Genomic DNA, 21,291 nt, shown 5'->3' on the forward strand with positions numbered 1-21,291 from the left:
AGCCAGTCCAGCATTACATGCATAAATTATTGAGCTTCAGAACAGGCTGGAAGATTAAAGACTATACCTGCGGCGTGAGGTTCACCATACTCATGCCATGCCCACTTCCTTTCACTTCTGCACGTTAGGTGATTGTGTCCCATTACCGCAATGGATGTTCTCTTGCGATTCGATTTTTTCTCTTTATTGGAATATGTCACAGTTATACTGAAGGTAGCAAACTCATTCTGAAACTCAAGCCTTCATTCATCGAAACAAATACATTCTGTAACTGAGATACACCACCTTCAGCAATGAGTACGCTTTGCTTTAACTCAGTTACCCATTCATGCAACAAAGTGAATGGATTGATATCAAAGTAGAACAGCCGCTAACAATAATGAAGAAAACAGAAGATAAAAGTAGCACACAATCTTGAGAAATTACACCTCCAAACCACTATGACATAGAATGAATCAGTTCTGGAATAAATATGCAACAAAATCCCACATTGCAAATTCGTAGTACTTTGCTGTGTATACAAGCGGCCAATGCTGCAGTGAATCTTAAGCATGATGTAGACTAACACTGTAACACAATTTCCATCATTTTACATACGAAGTAATTAGTGTGTCTTAAATCTTCTCACACATTAGAAGGAAACCTTATCAAACAAAGGAACATCGATCTCAAGCTTAAGCATGACGTAGAATACCACAATTTCCATTATTTTACATACGAAGTAGAAGTAATGTGTCCCAAGTCTTCTCATACATTAGAAGGAAGCCTTATCCAACAAAAGGAAAATTAAACTGATTGATTCTCTTAGGGTACTGACTCCCTTGTGTAAGGACAGTCACCATGAGGAACTCTCACAAAAAAATGCACACTTTCATGAGATGGTTTCACGTTGGAAAGGAGCGCGTCTATCAGGGACTCCATCCAAGGCACGTCTGTCCTCGAACCACTTCAACACAGACTTCCAAGGGAGGTTGGTGACATGCACAATGCTGCTGACCATGGCATTCTGTACGTAAAAGTTAGAAGTCAAAACATATTCAAGAAAAATACAGAAAAAATCCGATATTTTAACGATTCTGATATTTTTTTTTTTCATGCATCATTGCTCAAAAAGTCATTTCAACATCCTTTTGTGATCTCCATGCGTAAAAATTAATAAATTCATAAATTTCTTAGGCCCCAGCTTATTTCAGCATGTTTCTGTCAAAATGGTAAATTTTGATGGGAAAGTGGGAAATTTTCTCGGATGAGTGAAGCAAACAGTAAAAATGACATTTTTGTAGGACCCAGCCTCACAGTGAAAATACTTCTGCGGTAGCCACCTTTCAATGCACCTTCAACGCTGCAACTCATCCTTCCTGGCAAAATTCACTTTTTCTAGTGAAAGGCTTCTTCCCTCTCTCGGGTTGCTGGTAAAGGCCCAGTGGTCAGTCACAACAGATACAAGAAGGTCTCTCTCTCTCTCTCTCTCTCTCTCTCACACACACACACTCACACACGCACAGCACAAATATGGCCAAGCAATTTCTATCTTCACACCCATTTCTAACTTGAAACAAACATTACTTGTCATTTTTTCACCATTAAACAATCATTTTTTCAAATGTTTCACAGAAAAAGTATTTATTGGCTCTCCAACTTAACTTGGATTATAACTTCTCCATCAAAAATTTTTCCCTACCTAGAGCTCAAAAGAAATAGGATGTTATATATACACTCTGAAAATCAGGAGAAAAAGAAAAGGGAAAGCACCTTCTGCACACAAATGTTCATAAATTAAAAAAAAAAAGGAAGTCAAAAGTTAAATCAAGTATCTTATTGTAAGGCAAGCCCACCCAGATAGACAGTCCATAATGTCTCCGTTGGCATGCAAGTACTCTTCAGGAGAAAAAAATATATATATACGTCTATATGGCAAATATATATGCATGACATGTGTGCTCACTTAAATCTCCGGCCATGTCTTGCTGCAAAACCTATTTCTTTCTATCTCTACGTAGTATACTCTCTATTAGCTACTTATATGATAGTAGAGGGAGGGCTCACCCTTGTTAACATAATGTGCACTGCTTAGTATAACGTTCTATTGCAACTATTGGGAATTATGAATAGACACACATATAGGAAAATCTTCGACAAACATAACATAAGAAATGAGTAGCTCCAATAAGAGTGGATTGTACTGCAGACACCAGAACACATTGGTACATGCCTTGTCAACCAATCCAACAATACTCTGATCAACTTTAGAGGAAGACATCAGAAAGTGAGATCCAATCGTTTGGCCTAGCTCATATTGATGCCATTTTCTATCGACCATTATGGATAGCCAAGATATTAGCAGCTTGTAATAGCCTAATTTGGAGTTGATTCTTTTCGGTCGAGTCAAATTTGAATGCCACATAGACGTGATCTCCTACTTTGGCAGTTCAGGAAGGAAAAATAGAAACTTCGATAGAAAAACAAGCATACCTGTAAACAGACTGTATCATGAGAAATACAATATATGCGTAAGCGTTAAAAAAAAAAAAAACAAACAAGTTGCACCAATACACCGTACATTCTGCTTTTTACTTTTCTAAGGGCATACTAGCAATAAAAGACACAGCTACTTCAAGATAATTCTTTAGGAGCTCTAGATAACCAAATTGAACCAAATGGATGGCTTCCAGACAATTGTATTCATATAGAATTTATGGTTACTAGTAAATACAGCCCCATAAAATTAAGTTAATATAAAGCAAACCTTCAAAGTAAATACACGTAAACAGATATTCTCAAGATTGGGCTAAAGAACTCACAGTGGGACGCTTGCTACGAGCATAAACTCTCTCCATAGTTTCAATTTGCACTTTCTTCAGTCTTTTTTGCCCAGACCATCTGTTTCTCAAAATATGGATAGGCTCCTTCCCCTTACCTGCAGTCTTTTCAACTTCTGCAACTAAACTATCATCAGATTCGGTCTCAGCCTCTGTAGAAGAAGTCTCTACAGGTTTTCTTTCAGGTTCTACTTCTATAGGTGGTTGAATGACTTTATCCGGCAATGAAGCAGAAAGCAACAAAAGATCAGGAGGAGGATCGCGAAGCAGTTCAAGAACCACTGCCCTTTCAAGGCCTAGCTCAGCTGCCAAGCTTTTGATCTGACAGACAACAAATATAAGATCAGTATATTTTAAGTACCACTTTTACCAACTTAAGTTCCATAAAAAACACAAGCAAGGAGGCCTACGTTGGTCTTTCTGCGGCCAACCTTTAAGGCTGAAGCTAATCTTCGAAGTTGCCAACGCTTAAGCTTCACAGGTTCAACCTCTTCCTCATCAGCCTCATCACTTCCACCTTCTTCATTCTGAAGCAAAGACACTTCGTCATCTTCCACGTCATTAAGTGCATCTTCCAATTCTTGCTCAAGCTTTGCCAGATCTTCTTCAGTTATTTCGTCATCATCATTATCCAAAGCCAAGTCATCATTCTTCAAATCTTCTTCTAGCATGCTAAAAAGTGCTTCGAGGGCATCTTCATCAGCTTCAAGGGCACCGTCACCTGGATCTTCGTTATCACGTGAGTCTCGAACAATTTTCTGCAAGGGAAGACCTAAAGTCACAAACCAAACAGCTATCAATTACTGTAAAGAAACCAGTCCGACCAGAAACCAAATGAGAATTGCAAAATAAAGCACCATCATCTTCTCCATAATACACCGCTCCGTAGGGAGGTAATCCAGAACTCTCACTGCCATGGAATATTGATGCCCATCAGCATTATTCATAGGTTAGAAGGAAAAAAGAAAAAGGAAATGTCAATACCCCAAATTGGTTCATGACATACTTCAGATTGCCACAAAACACAGCATGAACGCCAACTAGACCCCCTCAACGATGGTTGAATTTTCATCCACATCCTTCTTACTGCTAGCAATTAAAACATATATTGCATCCTAACTCTGGACATACCTCCATACACCAAGATTAAACCACAAAGGTGCTTATTAGCTTCATCCTACTACTTCCTTCAAATGGATGCAGTAAAAAAGGTGACCAAATTCAACATATGACACTGAACGACAATACGACAAGCAAGAAGAATATCCCATGAGGAAAACTAAGCGAAAACAAAACAATTTACAAAGCATTCACAAAGAAAGCAGCTAAGAAGTCAGAGATGCGAATCAAAATGGCACCATAAAAATGCAACCAAAATCTATACGCTTCTCTTCTTCTTCCTTTGTTCCTCTTGTTTAAAATTGGTCCGATGTTCATATAACCAGATTTAACTATGAAGGACATAAAATTGAGAAAGATATAATGCTTCCCTACGAATCTTCAAAAGCACTAGAGACGCTCTGTAGTAGCTTCAGAATTGTGAAGCGACTTTGGTGAGAAACGAGCTTCCCCGGTGACTAAAGCAGCTAAAGGAAAACCAATAGAAAAGAGATAGTGGAGACCTCCTTGCGATTCCGTCGCGACTGGCGGGAGACTCCGGCGGACTTCCGACGACTAAAACAGAGGCGGAAACGAGAGTGGGAGAGGGTGGGCCTCGTAAGAGCGACGAAGTTAGGCGGCAGATTTCTGCCAGTCGACGAGGCTATTCCGCAACGGCCAAGGAAGCTGAAGGAGGAGGTAGAGAGGAATGGTGGGCACGATGAAGGAGAAGAAAGCACGGGCTTGGCGGTGGTGCCCATGAAGGGGGAGAAGGAACAGGATGGTGGTCGCGCTGCCCACATTTTCACCTATTACCAGCTTAGCTCTCCATCACCGACCGGCGAGTGGCAAGACATTCATGGGGTTTCTCTTGGCTTGAACTTCATTTTTATCGTGATACGCAAAATAACACGTTATTTTTTTGCTATAAAGCGAAAATATCGACGTATAAGACATCTTACGTTTTAAGAGTTTCATTTTTAAGGGGAAAAAACGAACGAAAACACACAGTTTATACCCTAACTCAAATCCTAAGAACAACTGAACATCACTAAAAAGTGTTTGATTACGTCATATTTCAAATTCACGGGTCTCATGTATAAAATTATTCACATTAGGATTTTGTGGATATTTTCGATACTAAACTAACAGTATCATCCTTTTGATGTTCAGATTCAGTCTCGCAGACTTGTTTAAAATAAAATCCTGATGTCACTAGCACCGAAAATGACCTTCACATATATGTGGATATGGATTTTAGACAAATTTGGCTTTCATTTGGAGAATGGAGTGTTGGACTATATTTCACACCAAAGTTCATTCCAAACCAATTGTGTCGAGGTCTCGGAGGAAAATGAGGGCCATAAGGAGATTGACAGCTTCAGGATGGTTCAAAAACTGATTAAGGTCCCTCAAGGAGATCTATAACAGAGGCAGCTATGGAACTCATTTTATGTATCCAATCAATCCCAAGTTTCTAATCCACAAAAAAAAAAAGACAAGGGGTCTCTGTCCCATCTCAAGACAATGAAGCCAAACCGGATCTATATACTTAGAACTTCGAATAGTGCTTTAATATATGTGTTTGTGCTACAACCATGTTTGTCATGGCAGGTCCTCGTAAGACTTGGTGGTCGGAGCTCAGCATAGTCATCAAGAAGAGATTGCTTAAGTTACAAAAACACAACATAAAACTAATGAGTTTAAAAGCTCACACAAACCCAGCCCATTGATAGGCCTTGATTAAGAGGCCGCCTCTCACAATTGGAAGAAACTTCAAACATTGGCTTCTCTTCAGAGTTAAAGCCAAAACTTATTTCGAACCCAAATGCCAGGCGAATAATCCAACCAACAATGACGATGCATTTTAACCTAATGAGCCACTTTAAGTGTAGTTCGACCTTTAACACAAACGTCTAACGTAAAATATCCATAATTGCTATCTAAGGTGGATGCCATCGGATCAAATTTCAATTCTATACAGATATTCGGATATTGCTTGGTTTCTCTTGGAATTGGATACAGATTCAAATATAAAATAATACAAAAGCATATCCATTTGCATGCAATGTCTATAGAATTGAGTACAAAAGATCCTGTACTGCATCTGCATCAAGTTACTCGTGAATTTTCCCCAAAAAAAAAAAAACTACTTTCAGATTCAAACAAATGATGGATTATGATGAAATTTACTTGAGCATTGAAGGTTTCCTTCGGATTCCCTCCCGAGTAACACGTTTAACACCCTTTACGCTTCATTGAAATTTCTCAACATGATTTTCACATGACGCTTTCATTTTCATATGTTTGTGAAGATAAGGAACACGTTTGCATATAAAACTCAAGCTGATGTTAATATTTCAACGTATTCGTCACCATAAAGCAAGCATACAAATGCCTACAGGTCAAAACAATACTAGATATCATCCGACTAGTAATTCAGCAACCTCTGTACAAAGAGAAGCTACACACTGCGACAATAGTAACCTCCCTGCTATGTCACTTTCTTATAGCCCTATCCGCAGTTAGTGATGTCAAGGAGAAAGAACCAACCACACCTTCAAGAATACATGCTCTCCAGTTTTAGCAGAAAATCATCATCATCATCATGTGCATCTGAAAATTCATCCTTTTCTGCAACCCTCCTGTTACTCGCTCCATCAGCTTCTTCATCGGGACCACTATTTCCGTCATTGATATAACCATTCTTATGTTCTCTGGTATCTCTGTGTAAACTGCTCCTACAATCAGCAACAGAGTCCACTGAAATTGTGGTGGTCAGCTGAATGGCCTTGTCCAGTGATTTTGGTCTAATCTTATCTTTGAGTAGTTCATTTAGAGATTTTGGACCTTGGAACTGGTGAGACATATCTCTGCACCAATTCGCACAATCATTTTGCTCCAGGCATTTCAAACCATCCTCACTTTCTCTTACTCTCTTCTTCTCTTCTTTAATTTGTGAAAGAGATTTTGGTCCAGCAAAACCATCAGTTTTCTGGGTACTCCAAATATCATTCTGGCATTGTCCTCTTGCAATCTCTGACCGCACTGTAAAGTTTGGTTTTCTTTTCAGCTTGTCATGCTCCTGTCTCTTAACATGCCTCGACTTTGCATGTCCAGACCTGCCATGTTTTTTATTAGACCTCAAATTAGAATCCGCCTTACTGTACTGAACTATTCTGTTTTTCGCAACTTGCGACGACATTCTTTCATGCTTTTGTACCGAAATGCACCTTCCTTGCTGTCCTTTTCCAGTGTCACTCTTATGCAGTAAATGTGGATGATCTCCAGAGTAATAACCAAATCTTCCATAATCAGTCCTGCGCTTCTTGAGGTGATCACGAAGATCTACAGAATTCCTATATCCCCCTTCAGTTTCATACTGCCGAACTCGTCTTCTACCATAAGGCACTAGTTGTTCAGGCATTCGTACCCTGAATTGCATAGCCGTTCTCTGCATTGAATCATACACATATTCCGTGGCTTCATAACCATCAAATGTCACATGCCGTCGAGGTAATTCAGCTTCTGAGTAATGCTCGAACCTGCCTGCATCTTCATAATCATGTTGTAGCAAGCGCCTGTGAAATTGGTCAACGCCTCTGTCACGAAGCAACGTGTATTTTACATCTTCTTCAAACTCTGATTCATCATCAACAAGCACATCTAGCCCAGGAGATGACTCCCACCACTCTTCTCTTTCAGTGCCATTCATGTGGTCCTCTGAACACTCCAACAAATCTGGTTGCAAACTGACATAGTCATCTTCTTCAGGGAGAAGAGATTTAGATGATCTAACTGTAGAATCATCAGCTTCTGGAGCACATGCCTGTGGTGAGGAGCAACGTTCAGTCTCGGAAACACCATCATCATGAATATCGCTTTTTTTGAGGCATGATGTATGGGGGACTTTCAATGGAGTGCTAGTTCTATTCGGAGGACTGCTTGAGTCTGGTTCAGCACTAGTTACAGTTGGTGCCTTATTCTCCAATTGATTACCAGTACTGTTGCCCTCAGCAACCTTTTCCAATTTCTCGGAAGGCTGAATACCATTTGGACCATGCATAAAGGGGCACTGATCCCCCTTAATGCAGTGCCCACTAGAATAAAAATAGCAAGGAACACTGGATTTGGGCTTTTTTGGTAGTGGTGGCAGTTGCAGTGCAGGAAGATATTCAGATGAGGTCTCTGTCCATGCATCTAGTGGCTGCAAGAAGCATTCCAGAATCAACTCAGAGAAATCTGAAGCTAAATTGTGAAAAAAGAACTGGACATAAGTGCCAAATCATTTGCAAGTCCAAATATGATCATTTCAATTATTCAACTCAACCTTATTTCAGATGTCCAAACTTGATAAAATAAAATTGTGCTGAAGAGGAACAGTAAGGTTTATTTGCTAACCATATGGCTCGACACAAACAATTCTCTTTGAAGCAGATACATGATCAATCAGAACAGGCTCCAAGGAATACAAGAGTAGCAGGTATTTTATTGTAAAGAAGGAAAATAAAGCAGCGAGGACTATACAGAAGTAGCACATAATCAGATCTGTTCCAACAATACAAAATGAACTGGAAAAAATAGCTATTTTCCAAAAACTTCAAATGCACCTACAAAGGAACATGAAGCTCCAGAACTACTCTACGAGTTGGTTATTTCATTGGTGAAGGAAGCAAAAAACATGTCGTAGAATTCAGAAACTCAGATGCAATTTACGTTTTAGAATTTAGAGAGAGAGAACACCTTTGCCTGCAAAGCAGTTACCTAATAGAAAATCCAATGTATTGATGTTTTACTAAACAATATCATATATTCAAAAATCAAGATAAAGGCAGCTTTTGATACGTAGCAGCCTACTACCCCACCATCCAATTCAATGCTTTCTTAAATGGATGTAATGCCAATGCATTAAAGTGATGTGAAAGGCTTGTATCCTTCTATTTGCAATTTTGGGACTAAAAATACCACAAGAAGAGCCTCTATGTTGCACTATTTTTTATAACAGTTCACCGTATGTTAAATTTATGTGAGAGTTTTCTTCAAAATATTGTGAGATCTTCTTGCTGTGGTCTTCCAAGGATGGGAATCATGAAATTAGAGCAAAACAGTTTGAGATCCTCACACAACTCGTTTTCAAGCACACATGCAAACCCCTCCACCCCCAACCCCCCACCAAACAAAACCCTATGTAACTTGTTTGCATTTTGAAGCCTCCACTACCAGAGAAGATGTAAAACGTTGGATCATCGTCTGCATTTTCTTCTTTTTTTGAAGCCTCCATTGCCAGGGGTCTTACCGTGTCTTCTGGAATAAATTAATTTTCAAGGGAGAGCATCTTTTTAAGATGCCATGAGTTCAAAAAACATTCTGGGTTCTATTATTTCAAAGTTCAAACATCAAAGGAAATTATCTCCTCTCCATATCGCTAAGTCAACAGTTAGCCGCACATCAAGCTACTACATTGTCCAGGGTCACCGGAAAAGAAATCAACAGCATAATAAGGCACCAAAAACCAAACAAGAAAGAAGGGCTCACCGGATGCCTGAATGCACAATGTGGGTTCAGGCAATTTCCCTGTAACCAGTACCAGCAGTCCCTGGGATTCAGCCGGGCACCTTCGCTGTGCCGAAACTCACATTCGCCGCCCTGCAGAAAACCCAACAAAACTTCACCTACAAACTTATCCAAATCATCCTTCCACAATGCACGGCAATCCATCAAAAGATTCAAAACAATGCTCCAAAAAGAAACCGGAAAAAACAAATCATTGGCTCCTATGAGATTCCTCGCATACAAGAAGTAACCAAACCTACGATTCAATGAAAACCAACAAAGGTTGCAGAGATTTGGGAATTACCTTCTTGCAAGTTAGAGGTGACGCTAAAAAATAGACGCAATCGGTGTTCCGCTTCAGGAATTCATCCTCCATTGCTCCACCAACTTATGAGAACCGCGGAAAAGAGACAGAAAGAGAGAGATAGACCGCCTTATCGATCCTCACCACTTGTTTCCTTCCTGAAAAAGGCAAGGAACCAGGGCCAAACCAAATAAAAGAAGAGAAAAGAAGAGACCTTCCCCTAGGGTTAGGGTTTCCATCTCTGAATCTCCATCCATACGTAACCATGCAACATCAGAACTCTCGTTTCTCTCCCTCTCATCCTCCTCTCCCTCTCCCTCCCTCCCTCCCTCCCTTATAGGGGTGCCAAACGGGTCGGAGTTGAAACGAATGGACATAAATTCGGATCGAATTTCCAAGGAGATACCAATACTAAATCCACTCCAAGACCCAAACAAAGCTTTACCATGGCAAGTTATCCTAATTTGACACAAATGTAGGGGTGCAACTCCAGTCCCGGGTCCAGTTAAGACGTAAAAGAACCAGTTAGAGATCCAGTGTCCACAAACCCGGATCCAGTTATAAAAGTTTATGAACCAGACGAGGCCCATGAAGCATGCCTGGCGAAAACTAGTCTCATGTATTTTTTGCATTGAAATTTGTGGACGTTAATTGCAAATAATTATTGCCAATAAATTTTTGTGTTTTTTGAGCACCGATTATATTTGCAATAATTTGTCACACAGTAATGAACATAGTAGGCTCTTAGGAACCAATTTTAAACTTGAAAATTTTATAGAATCTTAGGAACCAAAAAACCCTCTTTCTCCAAGCTTCTCACTGTTCCCACTATGAAAAGCTTCTTCATTGGCTAGTAGGCTTTCTCTCAAATCGATGAATCCTCTGTGATTTTGATGAAATGGGCAAAATTTCTCTTTCTCACATCTCTTGGAGTCCTTAGAAACAAGAAAAAAGAGAGAGATGAGTGTTTAAACTTAAAAACTTGACGCAAAAAGTGGCCGTCGGACCCCTTTTTCAAGTTTTTCCCCGTATTGCATGATGCAGGGGTGTATCACCCCCGTACACTTATGATACACGAGCGTATCGAGGATTGTAAGCGTACCGTATAGGTGAATGTTGGTAACTTGTATGGTAATGGATTGTATTTCTCTGTCTATCTTCAGAAAAACAAGAACTCATGCAATAAACAGCATGTCAGCAACTAATCAGTACATATCTGATGCTCAAAACTGGCCAGTTGATGATGCCCAAGGTAACTTAAGAATTTAAGACTCATCAAGCATCTTGAACCATTCATTATATCTGCAAGCCTCAGAATTTTGAAACTGGATCATGTGACAATAGGAAGCCAACTTCATTTAATGATCAGCAAGTATCATGTTTCATTTTCATTAAGAATTTTCATCATTTTCTTAACTTCATGCTGAATTCTTGTCCGTTTCTGATCTTTGGGCCTCTTGGAGTTGGAAATTGTAGGGTCCAGCTTGCTGATTGAAAGCAGAAAGCAAGATCAAGTGAAACCAAGTACCATCTACCTTTTATGTTTTCCACTGCTATTTGATTTTGAACCTTCTGAAGCGTAACCTTCTACCGCTGCTATGATCTGTGTTTCCAGTTTGTGGCCCTTGATAGCTGACTTAACTTTCCTGGAAATTTGCTGCTTCAGCACACGACGTTCAGCAACTGAAAGACGACACTTATCAAGCCCCTTCAAGAATTTAACGACTGGGTCACCAAAACCCCTACCGCTTTTCTCCAGGTTCACAAGCTTCTCCACAACTTGAGCAGCTAACATTCTCTCTATACACAGCTTGTTCCCAATCTCGACAATATCATAGAGGCAATGTGTGCTCACCTCCCTTGTCTTCTTAGAGTTGCAATCAAGCAAGGCAACCAACCTTTCAATCTGTTTGGACTCTAGCATTCGATTCAATACTAGAATCCCTCCGTCCCCAAAAAGCATCTGATGGAGTGTTTGGTAAGCTGCATCTTGCAGCTCTGCTACATTACACTGCATCATTTTAACCAGATCATGGATGACATTGTAGTCAAGAATTTGACGAACGCATGCCTCGCCCCCAGCGCAAGATAGTTTTAAGATAAGAAATGCAGATAAACATCGTATGCGGTTGTCTGCAAGGCTTCCTTGATGCAGAAATTCAGCTAATATTTCAATTAAGGTGCTCTGAAGTATCATATCTTGGACTCTTTTATCATTTGCCACCTCAACTATTGGTACAACATCCTGCATTGCTTCAACTACCTGCCTGCTATCTGACCCACGCATCTTATGAATCATATCGGTAAGACTTTGTGGTTTGGGTGAAGAAGGAACATGGAGCTCTTTCAAGGCAAACCTTTCTAAATTCAGCTTTGCATCCCACGGCAAATGTTCAAAGGTTCCTTGCATAAGATAGTGACGCACAACTGGCCCTGCAGATTCATAAAATGATTTCAAAGTGACAATAGCATGGTGTTGTGCTATCTCAGATCCACTCCCAATGACATCTACCAGCTTCTTATCAATCCTGCTAGCGAACATCCGATCAACTGCCCTCGCATTGCCAGCCTTGATTAATGATATTACAGCATTGAATACATTGTCATCCGACTCTTCCATCTGGGGAACAAGCAAGTCTGCTAGCCTGTTCATAGGAATCTTTGTTATTACCTTATCAACTATAGCTTCACTTCCATATTCTGCCATCTTTGCCAGGACAATGGACACACTCGTCTGAATGATGGGTTCATCAGTTTCTTCCATCAGGTTGGCAAACTTATCAATGGCATCTGCATCTACAAGTGATTGATGGTATTCGATGTAGTCATTCTTGCAGAATATGTTCATCATGGATTTTGCAACAGCAGCTACTATTTCTAAAGATCCAACCGAGATCAGGTCAGCAACTTTTGGGCCAAGAATATAACTAAAACCAGCACTGCTTGCTTCCAAGTCAGACACAGATTTACTAGCCATAAGAGCTTGCACAATGGTTTCTAGAGTAGTCACAACATGTTTTGCATCTGTACTACATAGGGAGCACCTCATCTTTTGCTCTGCAATAGGTTTAACTCTTTCTTTCCCGAAAGCGAATAGCCATGGAGAAACAGAAGCAGAATCATCCATAGTTGAATCAATCAACAAAATTTTGACAGCATCATCCACTTTACCATCAAGGTACAAAGAAACCATATCATGGACATGATATGCCAAATAAGAATCAGCTTTAATCAAAAGAGAAGATTCAACAAGCTTGCAAACTTCAAGCGGAAACAAGTTGCAGTTCCCAAGCACAACCCATAAAGCTTCAAGACAAGCCTCTGGGACAGGTTCCTCCCATGCAACTGCTGCAAGAATGATAAAAAGCTTTCTGGAGGATGCAAGCATTGCTTCTAAACTGAACTCCAGCGAGCCAAAGACAGTAACAGTATTTTCTGCCTCTTTTTCATTTACATAAGACACTGGACCTGGTGCACATGTTGCATAAGTAGAAATATTCCTAATAGCTTTTTCCCATTTATCTTCACTTTTTTCTTTTCTAAGAGCTTTTCCCATTACAGCAACTGTGAGAGGGTGATGCCCACACCGTTCCAGCAATATTTCCGCGGAGGACTATAGAAAAGGAAACATATCAGCTCATGCAAGGTTGAACGTGCAATGATTGCCATACGAAAAGACTTGTTCAATGACTAAGAGTATCCAGAAGAACAAATGATAATTAAGTAGAAAATGCAGTAGAGAAGATTGAAGAACAAAACTTTCAAGCATATAAATTTGATTTGGTAGATGCAAAGCAACGTATCTCATCATTCATCTGCAATGCATCAAATAATTTCTAAAAAATGTGTGAAGTGCAGATTAAAATTAAAAAAAAAAACACAAGAGGGTTTAAAAGAACATAAAATTTACAGTAGGGAAGCGACACTTACCGGAAGTTCCTCTTCATTGAGAAGGCTATGGTAAATAAGGATTTCCCTGCTTATTTCCTTTAAGTCGTCTTTACATATCTCAACCTTCTCAGCTTCTGTAATTTCGTATATGGCTTCATTCCGCGTGGTCACCAAGTATCTGCAACCATTATCGTACAACTTAGCAAACCTTTCGACAATGTCTTGTTCCCAGACATCATCTAACAGTATTAAAATACTTTTCCCTGCCAGTGCTTCTTGAAGAAGAAAGCATGCATTTTCAAGTTCTCCATTTGTCTCTTCCCATACCTTTTTACCAACACCTATGTTTACCAAAAACGTGCAAATTTTCTTTGCCAACCGTTTCTGATACTCTATTTTGCTTCCATTGCATGCTGCCCTACTGCACCACTGACCAAACCTAACCTCTACAGCGCCATTCATGAATTTGCTTGGTGGCTGCGAAGCCACTTGACGGGCTAAACAAGATTTTCCTATCCCAGACAAACCCACGATGAGAATTACTCTATGAGAATCCTCTAGTTCCAATAGCTTCTTTATGTACCTACATTTACTCGAAATCGGGTAGCCTGGTTCTGAGTTTATTCTCAACAGAGTAGGTACTCTCATTGCACCGGTTTCTATCGTCTTCTCTACATCTCTATAGAGCTGTTGCGATTCAAGCCACCAGTTCAGGTCATTCCTGATTGACTGTACCAATTTCAGAAAAGGGTCCCCAACCATCGACGCCCAAACAACCCGTGAAAACTTCTTGACTTTGTTTTTTGATAACATTCTTTTGGCTTTTCCAATTTTGGTTTGCATCTGTTGGACCAATTCACTCAAGCTCTGAATTTGGCGATCCAACTGTGAACTGGCAACCTTATTTACATGTTTCTGTTCAAAACCATTAATCAGTTCCCGCAGATTACATACTAGCTCCTCTAAACTCTTCACCGTCTTTGAAGCTTCCTCAAGACCCCTGGAAGCTTGTTCTAATGCTCCAACAGCTCCTATCATGCAAGAAACAATTTGGGTGGCAGCAGAAACAGTCTGCACAACGTCCATATTTCATACAAAAAAGCGAAACCAAGTTCCTGGAAGTAAATAGACCTTGTCAAAAACCACCGAATTCGCATACACCCAAAATCTATGCCAATCGTATTTGTTTGTTCTGGAAGGTCATGGGCAATCCCCACAAAAGTTCCTCATACCCCTGATTTCTGCAGTCAATTGAAACGCACAAGAAGCTACCATCATTCAAGAATAACAACATAAACAAAAACTGTCCAAAATCGGGACAATCGTATAGCCCGAACTTTCTGCAATGAATGAAAAACCAAGAAAGTCCCTGTCTATCCAAGGATCGGATCATGGAAATTTATTCTCCTCCATAAGAACTACCAAAATGGGGAGACCAATTCGACTTGTTTTCCAGAGAACATGTGGACAGTCCTGAACTAGAAAAACCCACCAATTCTCGGAAATCAGGAGCCCTACACTTCCACGACATAACTTCTCGATTTAGGAAACTTGGAAGAAATCTGAAGACACGTTGATGCTGCTACTAATCGCCGTATCCATGTCAACTTAGATACACGCCCTTCAAGCTTCCACCCACCACGAAGGCTTTATAGAAACGGCAACAGATTATGATGCAGTGAGCTATAATTTAAGCTGCCATTCTTATTAAGTGCAGAAGCCCTGAGAAGAAAGAATTACTGGTTGGGTTACTTGTAGCTTTCCGCGGCCAGTTCCCTCCCTTCTGCTCCTGAGTCCGACCACCGTGTCTGGAAGGAGACCGCCGTGAAAGCAAGAGCTCCCACGCAATTAATGGACAACGTGGACGGTGGACTGCTTGTTGATAATGTTGGGGGAGTGACAGTCGAGTTTCCTTTTCATGGATCTAGAGTCAAACGACTCTGAATCATCATCATCATGATATTCATGGGAAGTGTAGCCCCTCAAAATCCTGTTTTTGCAAAAGTTCGGTGCTTGAGGTTGGCGAGTCAAACCGAACAGCATCCGAGTGAAAGATCCGACCTCAATTTTCAATACTATTTCCCTTTTTTATTAAAGCAACAAATCATTGTTCAAATTATGAGTAAAATATACGCTTGAAAAATCTTTTACCTTATTGCTATACCATCAACACGCCCCTTTGATTCCAAGAAGCAGCAGAAATTTGCAGTTACTTAATTTTTCCATTGAAGGTTTAAAGAACGTCGATTTCCGGTCACACTAGAGATGCACTGGAAATTTGAATCGTGCCGATAGAACATTACCTGCTCAATTGTGTATTTCATAATATGACAAAGAAGTTAAGCACCAACTTAATACCTTGATGGAATTTGTTGTTTATAAAGATCTGAGATCACAATGAAAATATTTACAAAATGAAACACAAAAGTATGAAGAATAATGAAAAATGTAAAGGATGTCAATCTCGAGGCCGTAGATCAGGTTTCAAGTTATTATTGTTGTTGTTATCATTATACGTTTCTAAGCTCTAAGGGTCGATTGTCAAGAACCAAAAAAGAAAGAAGAAAAAAATCTTAAAAAGGTGAACGTAGAAAGGATATCTTTTTGACTATTGAATGATTCCATTTTGATTATTATCCCCATTGACTAAACCATGCAGGTTGGATGGATCTGGATCAAGAAGAGCTGAAATCCATGGTTTTAACAAACTCTGGATTTCAGCTTCACCCCCAACTGGATCTGAGATCGACGGCATGATTAAGGTAATCAAACGTGGCTTTACGTCTTGAAGAGGATGATAAAAATTAATAATATTATCTTTATCACATCATTTACCTACTGTACATTTATAAATCCAATAATTAAATAATCAGAAAAATTAATAAATATTATCTTTATCATATCATTTACCTACTCTAGATTTATAAATCCAATAATTAAATAATCGGAAAAAGGCCAGCTTATGTTGGTAGAGTTATAAATCAGATCTGTGGATCCATACCCATTCAAAGAACTGGCTAGATCTTGGTCCGATATTCTTTGTGTCGTCCATACATGTGCACTAGAAAACTTTTTTAAGAATATGTAATTTTTTACTCTTAGATTGTGTTTGTTTCATTGTAGATCTCAGATCCGCGGTGACCTTTAAAATATAGGTGCATACATCAATGTACCTATAAAGTAGCAAGAAAAATAGCGTATTTTCAAGACACTATTCTTACATCCCATATTTTAAAAACGCTTGTTTACATTTTGAGAAATATGATGTGATTAAGTCCAGCATTTGGACATTGAATTAGTAAACAATATACACATGTTTTCTCGAAAAAATATGGTGCTTTTAATTATATGTTATGGGAATATGTGTTTCAAGAATGTCTTCTTACTTGAACATCAAGATGCTTTTTCATTGTTGGGCACACCAAGGGGTGATTGGATTACATAAAAAAAAAAAACTTGATTTTGCCTTCAAAACAAGGTTTTAGAGTGTTTGGATGCCACCAAAAACCCAGTTTTAACGATACTTGGTTTTGTAAAAAGAAGTAAAAAACATGTACCGCATTAGGTTATTAAAAAATGAGGTTTTAGATGTGTCATCCAAATGTAAAAAAAAAGAAGAAGAATAAGGTTTTTGGAACTTATTAAACAACTTGGTTCTCAAAAAATGAGGGTTAAAAAATATGTAACAGTGATTACCAAGATCAAGATACTATTTATTTGATGACTTTTAACGAAGAATTAAAAAATATGAGACAATTTTAGATGATCTATTGCCTTAGTTCCTCACAGATTTTGTAGCGTACGAAATCAAATGATTCTCTGATTTTAATAAAGTAGATGCCCAACTTTTTTTTGGCTTCTCTTCTTTCAATGCAGTAAAAGAACCATTTTGTATAGAAAAAATCAAATCCCCAATACCAAAAGCAGAGGGAGGGCACTCGAATCTCCACAAAAATTTCACCTTCAAAATTTCATGATTTTCAAACCAACTAATAGTAACACAAATATCTTCATCGACCTCCTTGTTAGAATAAAATAAATGAACAATAACGTAACATAACAAATTATTTGTTATGCTCTTTCAATTATATATTTAAATCGTCACAGATAAAAAACTATAAAAAAACAAGCCGTTTTAAAAACATAATGAGCATTTGAACCTCGGCATCAAGATTTCCTTCTAATGTTTGTCTTTTTTCTTACAATTACCAAAAAAGAAATTTACTTTATGTCTTATGCAGAAGGCGTATTTCTATAAAAAAATGTCAGAGAAAAAAATACTTAACTGAAACAGTGCAATGTTTCTCAGGTTAATTAAGGTCTACTTAGTTTTCACAAATAGCGTGGCTTTATTTAGAAAAATATGAACATATACGCATCTCCGAAAATTAAACGCAAAAGTAGGGTCCGAACTAGAATAAAACTAGGGAGGCAACTGGCTGCTGTAGCTGACGATTAAAAAAATGAGATAAGGCACCAATCATTCAATTCCAATAATTCAACTCCTCCCTCGGCAGAGCAGGACGGAATTTCATTTCATATGTTCTTTCTTCGCTTTCCTTCTTCGATGAAAGAGAGACAGAGGCAGAGGGAGTCATGTGGAACAACCTCCCCCCAGAAATCCTCGCCTTCATCTTCTCCTTCCTCCCACCGGACACCCTCGCAAGGGCCAGGGCTGTCTGCCAACAGTGGAATTCCTGCGCTCAACAACACCACCTTTTACTCTTTTCATCTACCAATCATCACCAACACCTCCATCCACCTTGGCTCCTAGCCGTGCCCACACACAACTGCCGCCATTTCTGCTACGCTTACAATCCTTCTCTTAGCAGATGGTACAACATCTCCCTCAGTTTCATCCCCAGCGCCCTCCGGCTTGCCGTCGCTGCCGTCGGCGATGGACTTCTTCTTGTCAAGCCGTCGCTCTCCATTCCTTCCCCTCTAGCTCTCTGCAACCCTTTCACCCAGCACTACAAGCTACTGCCTCCCTTCATATGTAAGCGCTCCAACCCATCCATAGGTGTAGTCTCCACCGCCACAGGTGGATACCGTATATATGTCGCCGGCGGGAGTTCGAACTGTACCGCCTACGTATCGACGATGGAGATGTACGATTCCGAGGCTGGCACATGGCAGATTGCCGGAAAGATGCCGGAAAAATACGCTGCTCGGATGATTTTGTGGTCTACCAGTGGAAGTGTGCATCATAATGGTGTGTTGTACTGGATTACCTCGGCGAGGGTGTACAATGTGATAGGTGTGGATGTGGGTGCTCCATCTCCGGGTTGGCACGAGGTGGGCGTGCCCTGCGCTGATCAGCTGGAGTTTGCAACACTGGTCATGACTCGAGGAGGAAGGGGATTGGGGCTTGTCGGAGGGCTGGCCGGCCGAGAGGTGTGTCTTTGGGAGTTGGAAGGAAGGGACACCTGGGTGCTGGTTGATAAGCTGCCTGGTGAGGCGGTGACCAGGCTGCTCGGGAGGGAAGGGAAATTGGGCAGCGTAAAATGTGTTGGTGGTGGAGGTCTGATGTATCTGTTTAGGGACTTTGGATCTGGTATGTTGGTTTGGAAGGAGGAAATTGGGAGTTGCAGGAGAGACTGGTATTGGGTAAAGAGGTGTCTCAATGGTGGAGATGGTCCTCTTCCCAACTTCCCTGTAAAAGGAGTTTTACTGTGGCCTAGTCTTTCACCTCTTGCAGCTCTGGGGAAATAAGAATGCTTCTTCTCTGCCTCCTGTCTTTCTGACAGAAAAGACGTTCTTGCTGGAGGTGCTTGACTGCTTGTGGGCAGATTTTGCCAGTAATTTTGCAATAAGGTGTTGATCTTTAGGATTCAAGGAAATTTGTGGTGCATATGCATTTATTTTTCTTTATTACAGTGACATCTAGAATTGATCTTGACTACCATCGTTGGTCCAGCTTCTCTGTGATTTTGGTAAAGAGCTGGCTATATTGCTTGGACTTTAGAAGCTTATTCCAGACCTTGTAATAGATGAGATGGCTCAAGGAACCATTTTTGCAGGCCTTAGACTAAAAACATTCTTTTGGAGAAAGATTGTCGAGAAATCTGCAAATATAAATGCCATTTACCTGTGACAGAACGATGTCCGGCAGAGGATCATCTGGATTAAGTATCTGATCCTTTTCTTAATGGTTCTTTGTCATCCAAAAAGAATCAAATGTCTTTACCTGATGGCACTAGATCTCTGAACTTTGAAATGATAGTCACTTCCTTTCTTTCTTGCTGTTTTGAATAAAAGACTGGTAAGGGGACGATAAACATATCTCACTTTAATCAATGGATCAGATGCATTTGGATATATCTCTTAATGAAAGTGCAAACAATGAATCACATTCCTAAAAGTAGTTCTGCTTGGAAATTGCATTTGAACCTCACCGTCTTATAAGGTCATTCTATCTTTGTTTTTTTACCAGTAAGCTGGGGTTGGAACTTGGACTTGGATATGCTAATAGCAAATCACTCCAAAAAGCTTGTATTGGGGTGTCAAACTCTTAACCTACTTCAACTTAAAGGTTTTGTGCTTTCCCACATGCTCAGCAGAAAGTCGATCTTGTTGGCAGAGGCAACCCTCTTTTAGAGCGAGAATGACACTTTACATCAGGGCCTAATCTTGTGCTTGACATGCATCGAACAGGTTCTTTAGTTGAGAACAGAAAACAACTTTCTTCTTACAGACTTGAACGGTCCTGGATTTCATGATTGATATACAAGACAGATCTTAATCTTCCAGCAGCATCTTTGCGATCCCAAGACAGAGCGCAGATCCAAATTGATTGAATCAGATTTCTTGTGTATCTAGATAATCTGAAAAATCCTTTTTTGCATATGTAAGAAGGATTGTCATTTATATGTAGGCACAGTGAGAATCTGATGCCTCTAACCTTACCCTGCCATCGATATTCTTGGATCCTTCAAAATGTTTCAAAAGCTGACTGGCTGGCTGTAGGGCTCACAAACTATGTGGGACGTGACACACAGCCAAGCACCCGCATTCAATTTTCACTGTATTGTGATTTCCATCTGATCTGCTACCGAGCCATTCACATGGCTGCCCAAAGTATTCTTTTTCTTAAAGAACAATGGGAAAAGGTATTCTGACAATGAAATGGACAAATTTTTTACTTTGCTAGGGGCCAAATTTTTCTCCCTTCCACATAAACAAGTCCCATGTTCCTATTTTTTCATTTTGATCTTTTCATTTTCTGAAACTGCCAAATAGGAGGCTCAATACCCTAAAAGGGTTTGGGCACACCAGCTTGGACCAATGGCTGGTAGGCAGCTGGTTACTTGTACAAGTGGCATGGGCATCAATCTCATTGTGCTGCAAATGGGGTGGCACCAATATACTAATTGATGTGCATTAGAGGCGCCACATGGAGGCACCAATGTAGCCCTACACGCTAGAGGGAAAGGAAGGCAGCTTTGGCCTTCATTATGCAGGATTCTCTTTCTGCTCACCTGAAATGGAAACCTGAATCCCCAACATCAGACCATTCGTAAGAAAGAAACGAATGAGGTGATTGGAGTTATGTTTTGCTCCATATGGCTCCATTCAGTCAAGTGTTGGATCGAAAGAACAAGTTTTAACAATAGGTGGTGGCGTTGG

General features: G+C 40.0%; 4 protein-coding genes across 5 annotated transcripts; 1 reads left to right on the forward strand and 3 right to left on the reverse strand.

Annotated features, from left to right (window-relative positions):
• Positions 1 to 650: 650 nt before the first annotated feature.
• LOC116245682 (protein OVEREXPRESSOR OF CATIONIC PEROXIDASE 3) lies at positions 651 to 4,773 on the reverse strand. Of its 2 annotated transcripts, XR_004170585.2 has the most exons (5): positions 4,442 to 4,773; positions 3,230 to 3,577; positions 2,802 to 3,140; positions 1,297 to 1,409; positions 869 to 1,006 (listed from the first exon to the last, which is right to left on the reverse strand). XR_004170585.2 is itself a non-coding variant. In XM_031617189.2 (4 exons), exons 1-4 carry the CDS (start codon positions 4,718 to 4,720, stop codon positions 872 to 874), a joined length of 1,101 nt encoding a protein of 366 aa, XP_031473049.1. In that variant the 5' UTR covers positions 4,721 to 4,773; the 3' UTR covers positions 651 to 871. The 2 variants fall into 2 exon arrangements, 1 of the variants encoding a protein (XP_031473049.1); XM_031617189.2 differs by lacking the exon at positions 1,297 to 1,409 and having other exon boundaries at positions 651 to 1,006.
• A 1,471-nt stretch (positions 4,774 to 6,244) lies between these two features.
• LOC116245681 (zinc finger CCCH domain-containing protein 34-like) lies at positions 6,245 to 10,086 on the reverse strand. The gene is made up of 3 exons (XM_031617187.2): positions 9,775 to 10,086; positions 9,453 to 9,563; positions 6,245 to 8,124 (listed from the first exon to the last, which is right to left on the reverse strand). Exons 1-3 carry the CDS (start codon positions 9,844 to 9,846, stop codon positions 6,478 to 6,480), a joined length of 1,830 nt encoding a protein of 609 aa, XP_031473047.1. The 5' UTR covers positions 9,847 to 10,086; the 3' UTR covers positions 6,245 to 6,477.
• An 802-nt stretch (positions 10,087 to 10,888) lies between these two features.
• Positions 10,889 to 15,679, reverse strand: LOC116245680 (uncharacterized). Its single transcript, XM_031617186.2, has 2 exons — positions 13,705 to 15,679; positions 10,889 to 13,387 (listed from the first exon to the last, which is right to left on the reverse strand). Exons 1-2 carry the CDS (start codon positions 14,749 to 14,751, stop codon positions 11,306 to 11,308), a joined length of 3,129 nt encoding a protein of 1,042 aa, XP_031473046.1. The 5' UTR covers positions 14,752 to 15,679; the 3' UTR covers positions 10,889 to 11,305.
• A 2,489-nt stretch (positions 15,680 to 18,168) lies between these two features.
• Positions 18,169 to 19,891, forward strand: LOC116249547 (protein UNUSUAL FLORAL ORGANS-like). Its single transcript, XM_031622671.2, has one exon. The coding sequence runs from the start codon at positions 18,262 to 18,264 to the stop codon at positions 19,375 to 19,377; it is 1,116 nt and encodes a 371-aa protein (XP_031478531.1). The 5' UTR covers positions 18,169 to 18,261; the 3' UTR covers positions 19,378 to 19,891.
• The last annotated feature ends 1,400 nt before the right edge of the window (positions 19,892 to 21,291 follow it).

The sequence above is a fragment of the Nymphaea colorata genome, chromosome 1 (genome assembly GCF_008831285.2).
Source record: "Nymphaea colorata isolate Beijing-Zhang1983 chromosome 1, ASM883128v2, whole genome shotgun sequence".
Taxonomy (NCBI): domain Eukaryota; kingdom Viridiplantae; phylum Streptophyta; class Magnoliopsida; order Nymphaeales; family Nymphaeaceae; genus Nymphaea; species Nymphaea colorata.